This window comes from Argentina silus (genome assembly GCF_951799395.1).
Source record: "Argentina silus genome assembly, chromosome: X".
Classification (NCBI taxonomy): domain Eukaryota; kingdom Metazoa; phylum Chordata; class Actinopteri; order Argentiniformes; family Argentinidae; genus Argentina; species Argentina silus.
The window spans coordinates 8,672,790-8,691,464 of record NC_139653.1 but is presented as its reverse complement, the minus strand read 5'-3'; the positions used below and the strand labels follow the sequence as shown (position 1 = coordinate 8,691,464).

Here is an 18,675-nt window from a genome sequence, read left to right as displayed (position 1 = left end):
CTGACTGTGTCTGTCTGTTTATCCCTAAGGTGCTTTTTGTTCACATGTCTCAGTAGCGGTGGGTAGCGATGGCAAGGAACAGTGATGGAACTAATAGCTGGCCCAAATATTAAATACTGCTACTATGAAGACATCAGAGTCATTTTTCAACCTTTTTCCCTAACTCCACGACATCATGATTTGTCCGAAAAGGTAACAAACTGATAATTTCCTCCCCAAAAGGTTTATGTTATGACTCACCAAATTTTAAAAGGCTCTGACTAGGGGCTAGGCGCCTTGCCTGGAGACAAGGTTACAGTAAATGTGCCCCTATGTTGCAATTTTTCTGTTTCCTGTTTTCAGCAGAGTGAGCTCAAATATAGCTCTCTGTGGCCTTGACATTTAGTGCACTATTTGTAGAGTGGGAACAACTTTCTGAATGCAATCTTTCAAACGGTTAAATGTGACTCAGCCAATCAGTCTTTAGACGTCTAAAGGGACACAGGTATTGGACATGGCTGCTTTCACATGCCACAAAGGCAATCCTTTGAGGAACCGTTTTCTGCCTGCCCTCCTCCCGTTCTGCCACACAGCCCATCATAAAGTCTCCTATACCCCTCTGTTCAGATCCTGCCTCTCTCTCCTCCTATAAAGGCATTAGTATAATGGACACCTCTCTTGTAGAAGTCATAAATTTGACATGGGAAGGCTTATAAAACCTACGCAGCCCCATTTATTGAGAATCGTGTCAAGGTGTCGCAGCCCTTGCCAGCTCCTCATGCTGTTATCTCTAATGAGAATGCTGCTTCTTTGGTGCGCGAGAGAGAGGGTATGGTCGGCATGCAGGATGCGTCCTCTCTTTACTTAATCATCTGCTTGAGGACATGGGTTGCTTTTCTTCACTAATTGGATGTGGTGTCTGGGTTCTGGGCTGGTGCCAGACTGGAGAGCAGGAGATGTTCTCTGTCCTTGTCTCGTCCCTCCACAGTCATCCTGTCATCATACAGTATGTGGGGCTTGTTCAAGGGCTGGACAAACAGAACACACTCGCCTACACATTACCTAAACAGCCCTACTGATGACTAGGTCTTCAAGATAATAAGATTAACATTGTTCTTGCACTGTGACGCAGTATAATTCAAATGATCATGCTCATGAGTCTCTATTGATCTAATAAAACAAGGACTGTGCAATACAATACCAGGACCAATACTGTAAAATTGTAGGTGTAGTATACTTTGCACATTCCTCCACCAGTGTTCTTCGTGAGAGTACCCAGTCACTGAGTCCAATGGTTTAATTGCAGGTTTTGTGTTTTATGCCTATGCTCTGACAGTGTGTGTGTGTGTGTGTGTGTGTGTGTGTGTGTGTTTGTGTGATTTATTTTGCAGAGCCCAAACCACATAGCAGCTTCTATGTGTACTGCAAGACTGTGTGCAAGGCCATTCAGCCTGGGAAACTGCGTGTGCGCTGCAGAGCCTGCAAACAGGCAACCCTCACTCTGAGCCGGGTAAGTAAGCCTGGTGACTGAGTTTATAGTATATAGTGTTGTCACAGGTAACCGTTATGACTATTGTTTCTACTTAGACAAAACACATGTATTCCCCAAATTCTGGAAAAATTCCCTAACCATTATGATTTATTTATTGTTCATAAACAATTTTTTTTTATTTTTTATTTTTTTACTTCTGAATAACTCACAGATGTGTCCGCACAGAAGTGGATAGAATCCTAAATATAGAATCCTAAATATATAATATTGATCTACATTCGCCAGCTGAACTTGAGAGGGGATGCAAGTACAGTACTATAGACCCTTATGACTCTGTTAACAGCAGCTGTACATGCCATGTAATGCTTACAGTTGGGCTGTTAATAAACGACATTGGCTGATTCTGTTAGAGGGGGAATACATTTTTCATCATGTAAGACTACAATACACTAGACCCTGCCAAGAAAGGCACCCTGCCTTTTATAGTTGATCTACTTTTGGCTAGCCTCCATGTGGAGACAACGCCATGGAAGGGTCAGTGCAAGACATTGGAAGCTTAACGGTTACCCCCTTCTGGCTCAAAGCACCTATTTTTCCACTTGATCTTACAGAAGACATTTGTTTATTGGATTGATCGAATACTCAATTGTTGACATCCAAACTATAAAGGTAAATAAATAGATAAATAATCAATGAATCCGAAAATACAATTTTTCCACACTTTCACTTCAATATCAAATCACTCCTGGCTAGCTGGTCACGTAAGAGCTCTGCAGTCATTCATAAAAAAACATGCGAAATTGTCATTGAAATGATGCGATGAATAGACCTTGGCAACCATCCAAAAACTTGGATCGGTCCCATCCCTATCGCTAATGTCAGACTCATTTGTTTAGGAGGCTAGCCATATGAGGGCTAGTCTACACTGAGTCTCTCAGTGCAATATGTTTGCCAATTCACAAAGGTATAATGGAGTCCCTCATTCTTATGCTGTCCCACAGTGATTCAGCAGTTTGGCTGTCCTCCTCTCAGTCCAGCCTGTGGCCATATCTAACTCTGGCTATGCCTGAGTGGGACTTCAGTCTCTGTGTGAGTGGGCAGGAGTCCCACAGTCCCAAAAGCCCAGGAATCTGCCATTGTTTGGAAAAGACTGAGTGACGTGTCACCAAGCCCACCTGCCCACTCTCCCGCCTCTGGCTTGCCACGTCCGCTCGGGGACTGTTTGTCCGCTGTCGCCATGCCAACATTGTCCCATCTCTGTGCCAGTTCTCTACCACCAGTCATGATTACCTACCTGAAGCTTGGATCGCTCCCAGTCCCCGCAAATCTCCTCTCCTCTCCCCCTCCATATCCTGTAGATTAGAACCAAAACCAGATATCCAGTCAGAAGCCCAAAGGCTCTTCTCTGACCACTCTCCAGGACTGTCCTGCCTCCATAACCCTGCCAGCTGACATTCACGCTGCTATCTCCCACAACACATGGGGCCACACAGACCCGTATACCCACCCCATCATGACCACGTCAACTGTATCGGGGTGGAAAAGGACCCTTGTTACGGCCATGAGAGTGGGGGGGAATTCTTATGGTGGGGCCTTCTGGTTTCCCTCCCTATGAGCAGCAGGGACACAGGGGGATGAAATTAAACTCTGTGTGAGTTCCTGTCCCCCAGGCTGGTAGTAGAATAAGTGTTAATGAGCGTGCACGCTGGTCTCAGTGTGGATACCTCCCCTGTTTCCCCCACACAGCAAATTACCATTAATGAATACCACCAAGTACTCCTACTGAGCACATTTGAGCCACTAGAACCTCTATTGGTCACTATGGATACACAGTCTTTGTTCTTCTGAGAAAGTGGACAGACACCTTTCCTCTGCCACTCTCAGATCCACATGGCTGTGTGTGTGTGTGTGTGTGTGTGTGTGTGAGCAGTGAGTGAGTGATTAAGTGTGCTTGCATGCTGTATGTCAGTGTGTTTGTGTTTAGTATCTTATCTTGATGATGACAGTGTGCTTACTTCTCTGAGGCACTTTGAAAGAGGGAGGTGAGCAATTGGTCAACTGACCAATCACATGATCCGATGGAGTGGGCTACTGCTGCCAACCAATCAACCAGCCCTGTCAGAGCTATAAGATTAGCACAGCTGGCTCAGAGACAACCCCCTGTTTGTTAAACAATAATCTAATTAAAGCTTTCAGGGATGGAGACGTTAAATCCCCACCAAAAAAAGAAGAAAAAAAAAAGAGGGGGAGGAAGACAGACTGAGGTGAACAATTTTAGGCAATGTCTTTTTTGAATAATTCATAACTGTGTTTCTCATTAATCATTTATATTCAGGGTGTGTGTGTGTGTGTGTGTGTGTGTGTGTTGCACAGACACGTCAAGGGTTTGTGCGACCTTTCCTGGCTCTCTCTGAGCAGGTGTGTGTGTGTGCGTGCGTTTGTGTGTGTGTGCGTGTGTATGTGTGTGTGTGTCTGTGTGTGTGTGCGGGTGTGCGTGTGTGTATGCGTGTGTGTGTGCATGTGTGCGTGTGTATGCGTGTGTGTGCGTGCGTGTGTGCGCGTGTGTGTGTGTGTGTGTGTGAGTGTATCTCCAGGCACCACCATAGCACGCCGGATCCTCCCCACCCCCACCCTACAGGGGAGTAATGATTTTCTTAACCTTTTCGGAGGCTTATTAAGGCCGCTGTCAGAATGTTTAAATGTTTATGCTAATGAGCGATGGTGGCGCAGGGAGAATAGAGGAGGACGAGGGGGTTTGGGGAAGGGGTGTATCGTCCCAAAACAATTATGATAATGCGCCAGCGTCTTCATCTGCTCTGTGTGTGTGAGAACAGCGGCCACTCCTGTGATGTTGGTGTGATGTAGACGGATTAGGTGGGGACAGTCATGTGATTTACATATGGTTGATACAAAAACTGTCCTCGGTTGATCTTCAATTGTGAACGGTGATCAGTGTAATAATAGTACAGGCCAACAGGCCTCTCTCATGGATGTCTCTGATGTTCTGTTGTTGGGATGGTATTTAAGGATAAAAACAGCAATATTTTCTTTGAGTTTCTAGGGTTAGGCCTATGTGCACCGGTCTCCTGTGTATTTTTACATTATATTTATTGATAACACAAAAATGCCACAAATCCCCTCCCCACCAGCCTCTGAACATCACCTGCTTATACACCCAAGCATATTTGAATCCAGATATTCCCAAAACCCACCCCAAACATCACAAAGCACAGAGGGTTTCTTACGTAGATTATATTACATTTTTTCAGATGGAATATAAGGAGATTCCTGTGTTGACACACACAGCGTTAGACTCGTGGTTATATTGTTTACAGGTTTTTTTTTTTTGTTTCTTTGAAACTATTAAATTGGTTAATTTGTTGATACTCTATTACCATTCTTCCTATGTGCTTCAATGTGTTCTTGTGCGCGAGACAAAGCTTCTGTTAAAACAACACCACATAATTGTAATCAGGTCATCACATAGAGATCACATTAATGTCTGATGTTCACATGCATCGTTAACAACACGTAGACTTGAGTCACCGACATCAGGTTTCGTACCATACAGTGGGTGAAATAATTATTTGATCCCCTGCTGATTTTGTTAGTTTGCCCGATTACAAAAAAATGAGTGGTCTATCATTTTTATGGTACTTTTATTTTAACAAATAGACACAGAATATCAACAAAAAAAGTCCAGAAAAACATATTATATAAAGTTATAAATTAATTTGCATTTGATCGAAGGAAATAAGTATTTGATCCCCAAGCAAAACATGACTTAGTACTTGGTGGAGAAACCCTTGTTGGCAAGCACAGAAGTCAGACGTTTCTTATAGTTGGTCACCAGGTTTGCACACATCTCAGGAGGGATTTTGGTCCACTCCTCTTTACAGATCCTCTCCAAATCCTGAAGGTTTCAAGGCTTTTGCTTGGCAACTCGAAGCTTCAGCTCCCTCCACAAATTTTCTATAGGATTAAGGTCTGGAGACTAGCTAGGCCACTCCATGACCTTAGTGTGCTTCTTCTTGAGCCACTCCTTTGTTGCCTTGGCCGTATGTTTTGGGTCATTGTCATGCTGGAAGACCCATCCACGACCCATCCTCAATGCTCTGGCTGAGGGAAGGAGGTTCTCGTCCAAGATCTTACGGTACATGGCCCCGTCCATTGGCCCCTCAATGCAGTGAAGTCGTCCTGTAGCCTTACCAGAGAAACAACCCCAAAGCATAATGTTTCCACCTTCGTGTTTGATGGTGGGGATGGTGTTCTTGGGATTGTAGCATTCAGCATTTCTCTCCCTCCAAACACGACGAGTCGAATTTATGCCAAAGAGTTCAATTTTGGTCTCATCTGACCACATCACCTTCTCCCAAGCCTTCTCTGAATCATTTAAGTGTTCATTGGCGAACTTCAGATGGGCCTGTACATGTGCCTTCTTGAGCAGGGGGACCTTGCGGGCACTGCAGGATTTCAATCCGTTACGGTGTAGTGTGTTACCAAGTAGTGTGTTCTTGGTGACTGTGGTCCCAACTGCCTTGAGATCATTACCAAGCTCCTCCCGTGTAGTTCTGGGCTGATCCCTCACCCTTCTCATGATCATCCTTACCCCACGGGGCAAGATCTTGCATGGAGCTCCAGGCCGAGGGCGATTGATGGTTATTTTGTATTTCTTCCATTTTCTAATAATTGCACCAACAGTTGTCTCCTTCTCACCAAGCTTCTTGCTGATGGTCTTGTAGCCCATTCCAGCCTTGTGCAGGTCCACAACTCTTACCCTGATGTCCTTTGAATGTTATTTGGTCTTGCCCATGGTGGTGGAGAGGTTGGAATGGAAGAGATTGATTCTATTGACAGGTGTCTTTTATACCCATAACAAGCAGAGATTAGGAGTACTTTCTTAAAGTGACAGGACTAATCTGTGTGCCTCATGGGCATATAACCGGTCTGTATGAGCCAGAATTCTTGCTGGTTTGTAGGGGATCAAATACTTATTTCCTTTGATCAAATGCTAATGAATTTATAACTTTATATAATGTGTTTTTTCTGGACTTCTTTGTTGATATTCTGTCTCTATTTGTTAAACTAAAAGTACCATAAAAATTATAGACCGCTCATTTCTTTGTAATCGGGCAAACTAACAAAATCAGCAGGGGATCAAATAATTATTTCCCCCACTGTATGTAAACTCCTCACGATTTCTTGTAACTTATGTATGGTCATAGCATATTGGGTATTCTTAACAGAAACTAGGATCCGGTATGATTCAGTGTCTGTCACACAAGGATGAGCAAATCATTATTAATCATAAAATATCTTTTGGAGTCAGATATAACGTAATGTTAACTTGTGTTAGTTGGTCATGTGACTTTATCATGTCCATAACCGTCTGAAGTTTACTGGGAAATAAAAGTATGTCTTTATTCTTAACCCGTCCAATCCTTCTCTCTCTTTAATAATCCTTATTTTTTTTAATAATTCTTCAGCGGTGTTGTAGTCTGTAATGATTAGAAATGTTTTCCAAGGCGTACGCACGTTTATGAATCTTGTGGATTAGGATTTCAGAAGTGTTTCAAAAGAAGAAATATACAAATGATGTAAAAGCACATTGAATGAATGAATTCAGCCCAGTGTGTGTGGGGTGCCACTCCTTCAAGAGTAACTTTTTGAACGAGAGGATATTGAATGTAGAGGTTTGGAGGAAAATTTAAAAGATATTGAAGGTTCCCTCTCTCCCTCCCTAGGGCCCCTCATGCTGGGACGATGTGCTCCTCCCAGAGCGTATCCATGGTGTGTGTCAATCAGAGTGTTGCCGTGGCAGTGTAGCGGTAAGACCAATCACCTGTCTACAACTGCCTCTCACCCCTCGCTGCTATATAAATAAAGTCATCATGATCAAACACAACTGTGTCATAACATCACCTCGGAATCTACAAACTAATTATACTTCATACAACATTCTTCATGTACTCTCCCATTTCCCCTGAGCAGGAGTTTTACCTGAAATGTGCCGCCCACCCCACAGCTGACGACGACACGTCTGTGGCTCTGGACCTCATCATGCCCAATGTAAGGGCTGTCCCCTGTATTGTCTGCACAGATATCATGTGAGTATATCCTCCCCATGTTGCCTGTACACAGAACATGAGTCAACCATAAACTCTCACACACACACACACACACACACACACACATGCGCACACACGCAGCAGTCAGGTACTTAACAAGCACCCCCGGTACCAGACTAGACCTGCAATCAATCCCAGCCGAGCCAGAGCAGTGATTCTGTCAATGTGGAGTGGATGAAGGTCAGACTACTAACACTGTGCTTCGGTGGTGACGCCGTCGGCTACCATACTGTTACCACCACCCACAGAGGACAAAAGAACGTAGGGCCAGTTGGCGGCCTCTGAGACAATGGAGCCCAATCACCAGCACTCTCCCCTCCTCTCAAATCAAGGACAGCGGGCACAAGTGTGATTGAAGTACGGTCGGACAATTACCCTCCTGAGTGGAGCTTTGTTTTTCCTGGCTGTTGCCACTTAGCAGAGGCTCCTTGGTTTGTTTAAAAGGGCATTGGTTGGGAGTGCCACGGTCTACTTTAAGGACCTGACGGGGAAGGAGTGGGTTAGAAGAAGTACCGACTGAGCTCTGAGTAAGCAGAGGTTTGTGCATGTGGAGCAATCCAGTAATTTTTATTAAAATTAATTGGAGATGAGGAAAGACTTCAGTGAGCAGGGCCAGTTAAATTGATATAAGAAAGGAAAGAGAGGCCTCCCACATACCTTGTCAAGCCCACACACACACACACACACACACACACACACACACACACACACACACACACTATCCCTCTAACCCGCATCCCACACCTAATTGTGTATTTGTAGCAGCTATATCTAAACAAGATCAGGCTGGGGGGGGCTCCTAGTGCCTCACTACTGTTTCTGCTCCTCTCTGTTTTTTTATCTTCTCTATCTCACTCTCTCACTCTGTTTGTCCCTCTGTCTCTGTTGCGTAGTAATGAGGTAAAATGTGTTTTCCTCTTTAGGAGTCCTGTGCTGGTGTCTCAGTGTCCTGACCGCCATGTCATCTGTCTGGACTGCTTCCACATGTACTGTGTGACCCGCCTCAATGAGAGACAGTTCATCCACCACCCACACGTGGGGTACTCCCTGCCTTGTGCAGGTATGTGTGTGTGTGTGTGTGTGTGTGTGTGTGATTGTGCCTGTGTGTGGGAGGGGGGGGGAGAAAAAGAGGGAAAGAAGTGAAGTCTAGTGCAGCAGTGTGTAGTTAGAGAGAAGGTCCATGCCTACTTCCCACCTGCTTGCAACCCTCTTGTTCACAGCTCTCTGCCGCTGGCTAGCCCTTGTGGTGAACCAGGAAGCAGCTTTGTGTGTAAGTCTTCCTTTGCCAAGACTCCGGCCAGGCCTCCTTGTGGCCACACACGGTAATTGGGTATCCTCGCGGCCTCAGGCTAACTTGGCCTTAATAGTAGGTGGACAAGAATCTGACCCATTTGGAGTAGGTTCTGGTGTGAGGCAAGGCTGTGTTACAACACTGTCCAAAATGCAACAAAATTGTAATCTGTACACATACTCGAGCTGCAGTATGTGGACGATTGCGCTCTTGTGGCACGTTCAGCAGAAGACCTCCAGTACAAGCAACTCTCACAGCTGCTATGAGAGCTTACAGCAGAATGGGTTAGGGTTAGTTTCTCTGTCAACATTCCTAAAATAGAGGTCCTATGCCAGTGGTCATCGGTTCCCCCACAGAAGCATAGTGCATCTCAGATTCCCTACTTGCCATCGTACCACACTTCAAGTACCTTGGAAGCATCCTTTCAGACGACTGCAGCATTGACCAGGATGTGCAGAACCGGATCAAACAGGCCTCATCCTCCTTTGGGCGGCTGAGGAAAAGGGTCTTCAACAACAACCTGCACCTACACACCACAGTTGCAGTCTACCAGGCAGGATGCATGTCCATACTTCTGTACAGATGTGAAACATGGACAGTCAACAGCTGCCACCTGAAACACCTTGACTCCTTTCACTTGAAATGACTTCATCGTATCCTGAAAGTGACCTGGCAGGACGTGTGTCGCACTCAGAGATCCTACAGAAGTCGACTGTAGGAGCATAGAGACGACCATCACCCACCACCAACATCCGGATGCCAGCTGACCGTCTGCCGCGGAAGATGTTGTACAGTTACAGAAAAAGCGGCTGAATGACCAACTGAAGACTTCTCTAAAGGAGTACGGTATGAACCCTACCACCCTGGGGGCTGCTGCTGCAGATCGCTCCACCTGGCGTGGACTCTGCCACCAAGGACTGCAGCTAGCAGAGGAGAGAAGGACCGAACACCGCCTGGCAAGGAGGCAGAGAAGAAAGATGCCCACGGCTGCACCTGCCCCAGTGGGTCAGGCCTTCATATGCCCTGTCTGTGGCAGACAGTGTGCATCCGCATTGGACTATACAGTCATCAACGGACCCACAAACAGTAGTTGTGTGTGTGTGTGTTTGTACGTGTCTGTGTACTTGTGTGTGTGTCTGTGTCTGTGTCTGTGTGTTGTGTTAAGGATGTTTTTGTGAGGGCTCTGTCAGTGATTGATTGTGGGTGCTCCCTGGTTGCAGTGAGAGAGAGATGGTATCATAGCGCTCTCTTCACAGACACACACAGACTGCCCCCTTCTCTCTGCCCTCCCTGCCCCAGGACATCAGTTAGTGCCACTGTGTAATGGGGCTCTGGGGATGCCACTGACCCCCCAGCACTGACAACATGCTTTTTTTATTTCCCTCCCCTTATGCACGCTTCAGGCTTTACTATTGTCTCTCCCTCTCCTTCTCTTCTCAAACTTTTTGTCTTTCCCCAACTCTCTATTTCTTCACCCACTCCCTCTCATCATCTTCTCTCTCATTCGATATCACATTTAGGGACAGATTCCTCCCCTGTCTCCCTCTCCTCTGTCTCCTTCCATCTCCTCTTACAGTATATGCTGGCTAGTCCTTTCCTCCTCCTCATCTCTCTCACTTTAGAGGAAATGAATGTGTTTATCTCTCTTAGTTTAGCAGGTAATTGTGTGCGTGCGTGCGTGCGTGCGTGCGTGCGTGCGTGCGTGCGTGCGTGCGTGCGTGCGTGTCCTCTGTGCCAAGCGGCGCTTCTTGTTTAGTGTGTTCAGGCGATCCATCACTGTTTGTGTGTCTGCAGACAGGAGATTGTGCAGAAAGGTCAGGCGTCACCTTCAAATGCCATTTCCACTTTTAAATAACTTTTAACAGTCTCGCCAAAGACATGCTTGTCCAAAAGGCATAGATGAAAGGGGAAAAAAACAGTTGCAAGCTGAGTGATCGGCCATGCTGATAAACAGAGGTGCAAGAGGCTGAAGCTTCTTTTTTTCACAGAAATATAAATAAAATATATATATATAATATAACCCTATAATATATTATTTAAATATAACCCTATAATATATTATTTAAATATAACCCTATAATATATTATTTAAATATAACCCTATAATATATTATTTAAATATAACTCTATAATATATTATTTAAATATAACCCTATAATATATTATTTAAATATAACCCATTATAAATTAATATCCTTTAAGAAATATAACCCTCTTTTGAAATTAGGTTTTTAAACACATCTGTACTACAGGAAATATGAAAATATGATAGGGTGGAGCCCTACTACTTTTTATGTTTTTACATACACATTTCCAAGTTATGGTGAGCATTCTTCAATCATCCAATGTAAAAGTCTTCTTTGGCCTACCAGCCTGTTTGCGATTGGAGAGCTTAGTGAGCTGTAGCTTTTCTTTTTAATGATGTTCCAAACTATTGTATGCTTAAAACCTACATAATTTACTATTATTTAATTTTATTAATTTAGGATATTAAATACAACTTTAGTACAATTTAAACTGGGTCATTTTAATATCAATTAATATACTTTAGTATATTTAAACTCCAAGTATACTAGAAATATAAAGGTTTAGTACTTTACCTTTAGTACTTTTTTTTTCTTTTTTTTATATATATATTTTTCGCTTGGGATGTCTCATAGATCACCCTGAGTTGTTAAACTGCGACTCACGGCATGGAGACGTTCATAGGCATGTATATGCTGGTAATAGAGTATCTTACTAGCAAGAAGGGGGTAAATACATTTAAAGAGTGTTTATTTCACACAAAAATAGTGTATATTTATTTCAGGAACTGTAGTGGAAGACATCTTCATTTTCCACTGCCGCCATGATGCTGTGAAATTTGTGTTTGTCCCGCCCCTCCGTCAATCTGAAGTGACATTGATGCGCAGCGCTCCATTCCAAAAGTTGAACACAATTCAATAAGAGAGCGCTTGGAGCGCTCTGCTAAAAACAGCGAAGCGGGCCACTTTGGTGCAGAAACACGCAAAACATGTCCTTCCCATTGAAAACAACTGGAAAAAGGTGGACCACACTCCTAGCTTTTCACTTTGCACCCTATTATGACATGTTTAACGACGTCACCTTGAAACTCCTAAACAATCTCTATGACAAGACATCTTTCACCCAAACTTCATAAAAATTGTCCCAGTGGTGTCTGAGAAAAAGCTTGTGACATATGAATGGACAGAGACTGTTTCATAGTCTCCTCTCCGATTTCATCAGTGGGGGACAATAAGGACCATGAAAAGCAGTGTAGGAACAAGTGGCTGTCCTTTTTTTGAATGCATACATGTGAGTGAAAGACCTATACATGTGAAAGGGTTTGAATAGCAACAGAAGGTTTTATACAAGAAGGGGGAAGGACTGTTACCAAGACCTCCACATTCCTTACCTGATTAGCAGCACAAGATATGTCAAACCGTCTATGTACAATACATTTCTCATTTAAAAGTGGTTTCGGAGAAAAAGCTTGAGACATTTGAATGGACAGAGACCGAATCATAGTCCCCTCTCCGATTTCATCATGGGGGACAATAAATAAAGACATGTAACCAAGCAGAATACCCCAAGTTAACATTGACTCTAGGCTAGCTGACTATTGACAGGTAGTGTAACTGAATAGTTACAGTAGAAGTGTATCCGCTCTCCCTCCTTCTCTCTTTCTTGTTCCTCCTTCCCTTCATCTCTCTTTAGAGCCGTCACAACCTGAGACGGCTCTGACGACGACATGTAGTTTGAGACTAAGATGCTGTGTTCATTTTAGATTTCTCTCCTTTCTCTTCTCTCCCTACACCACCTTGGGTAACATTTCTTCATCTTGTTAGGGATCGACAGTGAAACTCATAGGCTCCCTCTCGAAGCGGGGGGGGTCAAAGGTTAAGACCGCATCTTGTCCACTCTCTAAGGAGACAGTTCAGGGGTCACCCTGTCCAGTAAACACTATCCCAGGACTCTGAGAGTACAGAGCCAGCACCACTAGCGGGTCAACTACACACGTAGAGGTAAATATCTGGGGATAAATGCAAGGCTGTCAGAGGGGGGTGCTCGGATGTATTTCCTGCATGTCTCTTTGGGGGTCTCAGGGCTCAGGTGGTGACCGGGGTTGCATGTTAAACATGCCAAGCCAGCCTGTCGGCCCGTGGGGGAGGTGAGATAAGGTGGAATTGCTGTTGCACCTGTTGGACTGAACCCTGACACTTTATCAGCTGTGAGAAATGTCCTTAAATAGCAGACGCGGCCTGCAGCCTCCGCAGTATGCTAGGTAGGGTAGAGCTCAGTAATAGCAGAGATACCGAGAACCTATAAAAAAAAAAAAACATATCTGCTGAAGATTCATGTTGCTGTACGAGGATCTACCGGGGACTTTTTCTCTTAAAGGTGTTGCATATCTATCACAGGTTAATATTTCCATGGACATATGTGTTGGCTTTTAGAAATGTAATCTTGTAAAAAACCTTTATCTGCACTTGATTAATATTCCTTTTGGGGGTCTGCATGTACAGTATCTGCAGTAGGGTTATATTCCTGGGAGTATTTATATCAGCGCACAGATAAATATTCCAGAAAGAACATTGAGCATCGGCTGTAGATTCATACGTGTGTAGACCTTTATCAGCATGCGTGTGTGTGCTGGCTCCTCAGTGAGATCAACTACAATGACTGCTTCCTGAAGAGAAGATAAAGGCAGTGAGAGAATCAGAGTTTTGAAGGAGGCTTTAATATGTGTTTCCAGGGCCCTTATGTGCCAAGGTCTTTTGTCTCTCCTTTGGAGATAAATGAGAAGTGGTGAGAACACTGAGGCCTCAACACTGATGCTAGTCTCAAGGAAGAGAAGCTGAAGTTGTTGCCAGTTAAACCCCTCTGTAAGTTGGCCATAGATATCATCAGCAAACAATAGGGGCTATTTGCCATTTTGTGAGTCATTACCTAAGGAGGTTGTCGGTTCAGGTCCCAGTTGATCAGGGGGGAAGTAATGGAAAGTGTGCGTGTGCGTGTGTGTGTGTGTGTGTGTGTGTGTGTGTGTGTGTGTGTGTGTGTGTGTGTGTGTGTGTGTGTGTGTGAGTTTTTACTTCCAGCCTCTCCAGAGAGGAGTGTGATATTCCAGTGAGAGCTCTCCACCACCAGTCTATCCGCCTCCCTGTGTTGCCTCCCTGCCTTTGAACTCCAGAACCTCAAAGCTCCAGCTCTGTGTTCTTTGTGTTTAATGTATTATGACATGAGATGTGGAGAAGAATATCAGGGCCAAATCTTGAATAATAGAATACAAAAAAGCACTTAATACTAGAGTCCCCAACTCCATGTGGATAAATGATGTATGGACCGGGGGATAAAAGCACAGACATGGTTGTAACCTTGTCTCAGCTCTATCACTGCTATTGGCTTCAGGTGACATGCTGAGGCACTGTTTACACAGTGATAGTGTTCTGATGTTTATTTTTTTATGTTTTGGCCACTGACCTGTAACGAGAGACGGAGGGAGAGAGAGAGACACACACACACACACACACACACACACACAGAGACAGAGACACACGCACACACACACACAGACACAGAGAGAGAGAGACACACACACACACACACACACACACACACACACACACACACACACACACACACACACACACACACACACACACACACACACACACACACACACACACACACACAGAGACACGGAGAGACACACACAGAGAGACTTGCCAGTGGCATTGTCATCTCATCAGAGCTGTGGACGGAACAGGCTCCATTAATCCTCATCATGGTGGCTGTCAGTGCTGGGAGGAAGCGACGCACCGTACTCCTTAATCAAAGAGATAATTAGGAGATAATTAGTAGGTTGGAAATTTGAATTAGAAAAAAAACAAAACTGTTTCACTACCACCGTCAGAAGCCAGACTGATGTGCAATCTGGCCGTGTATTTGGTGCCGGCTGCTGCTGATGGGAAGGGGAGGGAGCAGGAGTGGAGAGATATGGAAAGCGAATGGTTTGTGTGTGTGTGTGTGCGTGTGTGCGTGCAGACTTTTTATGTGGGGCCTAAGTGGAAATATTGGCTGAGGGGAGTGACCAGAGGTGAAGTGTGCATGTGTCTGTGGTGCCCCCCCTCTCTCTTTCTCTCTCTCTCTCTCTCTCTCATCTCTACCTCAGCCCACCAAAGAGAAGACACTTCCAACATCAGAGAGAGGGGTGGAGGGAGGGAGAGATAGACAGGGAGAGAAGAGACTGTTTAAGAGAATCAAGAGAAATTTGGAACATACACACACACACACACAAACATAAAACAAAAGTGCATTTCCCATTTCTCATCATTGTCGTAGTCTGAATGCTATCCTCTTGCAGGCCTTTGTTCCCAGCTGGAACCCCCTTCATGGACGAGAAGGACATTAAAAATGAGATGGGGAGACCTTCAATCCCCCTTTATCAGTGGCGGGACGCCCGAGGCCAAGGGAGAGTGTGAAATATGGCACGCACCTCTATCTGCTGAGGAGACACTAACCACACTCTTATATGAGTATTGATTCAATGCTCCTTTCTTTGTGGAAAAGTCATTTTTTGGTTATCTGTCTCATGCAGTTATTAAAGTGGAAATAGAGTTATAATTCTGATGGATTTTCTCAAACTGGGTCTGGTTGAAGAATCTTTCATCTATTGTGTCATATCATCTTACGTGAATGTGACCTGTTCTCTGTCTCTCATACTACACCACCAATGAGGTTTGAATGAGAGGAGAACTTTGACAGAAATATTGGTCATTCATGGGTAATATGAGTAGTAATAGAGTTGAGCCAAATGTTGGATTACTTTACACTGAACCCAGCTATATTTTACACCTGTAGTGTGATGTCATTAATGCCTGCTACTATAAAATTCCCAATAAGCGCAGAGTCTCCAATAATGTCCACGAATGACATTGAAGCAAATAAGCACCTGTCCCTAATAAACGCTGGGTCAAATAAATTGTTCAGCGGTATGCATTCTCTGTTGATATTAGTTGATGATTAAAGCATTTGGTTCTGATCAAGCTCTGTCATATCGCAGGTTTGAGCAGCAGTTTGGCAACAGCAGCAGGGGTAACAGAATAACCGCTGTGATTTATCGTCAATATTGTCATGGATAGGGGGAGCAGTTAGGAGCTGAGTGCCAGCAAACACATACCAAGTGACAATATTGCCGATAAATCACAGCTTAGAGGGAATTATTGCGTATATACAACGGCTACACAACAAATCCCAAAATTGTGGCAAGAAAATAATGCTTTAAGTATTATATGTGATAGATTGAGGTAGTTTCTGCCTTCCACTGAGAAATATAGTTCCCAAAATGACAAACTTTGTCAAGTGAACGTGATACACAAATCTACTGTGTGTAGGAATATCATAACAGGTGATTTAACTGTGACATTATTGTTATTAAATCACAGGGTTGAACGACTCCTGGCCAATCACAATGCTTGTTTTCATCAACCCATTGTATAAAGCTTTTTATAAAGCAATCAAACAGCAAAAACAGCTCTCCCCTTCCCTTTCGAAAGCTCTCTCTCTCTTCTCAAAGTGTTAATTCTAGAAGTGCTGATGGCACCTTGAAAATCAGCAGCTCATTCACTTTCTAAGAGGCTTCCAGAAACAACAATGGAGCTTCGACAGGAACAAGTTAAATATAACCCCCATTCAGATTTGACCCGAATTCAACCGATCTGGCTGTGCTTTCTTCCTGTATTTGGGCCAGTTTGCCATTGTACAGGCCATACAGTAGGGGTTCTACATCCTATGGACAGGATGTGAATATGTGCTGCAAAGACACACACACAAGAGAATGGATCAGAATCCCTGCTGGATTGTTGTAAATAGGGTTCACAGATGTTGTAAGAGGTACAGTACAACAATGAGTACAATATCTCCATGTGTGGCCAAGGCTGTCCTCTGTCCCTTCACACACGGTGCCATTACCTCAGTGGGGAGGGCAGTGTGTACAGGTCACATCATCAATAGAAGCAAGGCTTGTCAAGAGGAGAAACATGCTGTACTGAATCAGCTGTTTTGGATGAAATAAATAGTACATTATGTGTACCTAGAGGGATTTGTTGTGTGTCAGTGTGACCTCTTGTTCTGAAGTTCTAAAAAAACATTGTGCAGCTTTGAAGGTACAAACCTTTTGATGAGTTTCAGTTTAACCTCTGTGCGATCGTCTGATTTACAAATGCATAAACTTGCATGTAGTACAAACTTCCCATCTGCAACTTGGGGGGGGGGGGGGGGGGGGGGTTAGTGACACTTCAGCCCACCTCTTGCTTATGACTCACAGTGCTATCTAGTGGTTTTCTGCAAATTAACCAGCATGTGTGAAAGTGATGCCTGGTGAAGGGCTTTGCCATCAGGAGCTGAGATAAGGTGCTCTCTCTCTCTGCTGCAGTGCTTTTAAGTCCCCAAGCCTTTGAAGTGAAGGCAATTGGTTCTCACTTTGGGTATCGCCATGGAAACACCGGGAACCTGTCCATAAAGGGGTTCTGTAATGTAAGTGTGTGATTGGAGAGGTGTGTTACCATGCGTGCCTGCGTGGTTGTGCACGTCCTCCACGCTCTTGGGTGTGCGATCACAAGTGTCACCGTCAATCCCCGACAGTTAAGATCATCACTCATCCTTGCTCAGATGTGTGAATGTTCGCATATTCTGGCTTGTGTGTGAAAGTCTGAAAGTTTGTTCTTATCACTCGCTTGCATGTGGTGTCAGTATGACTTCAGAGTCATGTAATGGTGACACACAATTTAATGTAGGTTTGTGTAGCTATCTCAGTTGTGTGTGTGTGTGTGTGTGTGTGTGTCCCTTCCTCTGAAAATAATCTAGCAGCAAGCAGCTAGTTCTGAGTAGTGTAGTCCCAGGGCTTCTGCTTGTTTCTCACCACCACCCCCTTTACACACACACAAAAAAACACACACTTTACTCCCCAGGAATCAGCCAAAGTGTGTGTGTGTGTGTGTGTGTGTGTGTGCTGGCATATGGGGCTGTGTGTCATGTTGTGCGGCAGGGGAAGGAGACAACGTGTCGTTTGTCACAAGGCAACCATAAAAATGAGTAAACCACACTTGCCTGAGCTTTAGTAGACAGCCGCCGTGGTAACTTTGAGCCAAGAGGGAAAGGTGAACGCCGGTAATGGAACTCATTTGTCAAAAACCCTGACCTTGTCCAGAATTGCTTCTGTCTTTAACAGGCATGTAAAAAAGAAAAAAATCTCATAATGTGAAGGATACAAACCACGCAGGCCTTTCCTACCTGGTCCCAGAGGCTATGGGGCCTGTTAAGGGGCTGAACTGGCCAGCACTTTCGTCACTTTCACTGATACAATGTAAAAATACATATGTATGCAAATGTGTAATGAATTATTTTCAAATGATGACAGTAAGACTTGGACTTGGACCCTGTCGTCTCCAAGGAGAGTTCAAATAAAGTAGAAGAGACCAGTGACCTTTTTAATCTCACGCTATGTTCTATTCAATTCTCCCCTGGTGCTAGGGACTAACTGTCTCCCCCCTCTATTTAGATGGGATCTTCACCCAGTCAGCACAGCCATGCTGGTAGACAGTGGTTTGATCAGAGAACAAGGAAGGAAGGGGTCCTTGTCAGTGGAACACTCCTGATATTCACAGGGGATGATTGCAGGCCATGGGCTGCTTGAGTATTGATTGTCTCTGGAATCAAGCATTTGTTTAGTTTGGTTCCCAGTTTGATTATGCTTTCAAATGCTAATGGGGTCTTGCTGTCTTTGT

At 44.4% G+C, this 18,675-nt stretch overlaps 1 protein-coding gene across 1 annotated transcript in view; it reads left to right on the top strand.

The window, feature by feature from the left end:
• The window catches only part of prkn (parkin RBR E3 ubiquitin protein ligase), a 59,204-nt gene that overhangs the window by 24,217 nt on the left and 16,312 nt on the right, over positions 1–18,675 (top strand). Inside the window, exons 4-7 of the mRNA XM_083696432.1 lie at positions 1,371–1,489; positions 7,216–7,299; positions 7,463–7,578; positions 8,523–8,659. Of these exons, the coding sequence (XP_083552558.1) occupies positions 1,371–1,489; positions 7,216–7,299; positions 7,463–7,578; positions 8,523–8,659 (456 nt within the window). The remainder of the gene's footprint in view (positions 1–1,370; positions 1,490–7,215; positions 7,300–7,462; positions 7,579–8,522; positions 8,660–18,675) is intronic.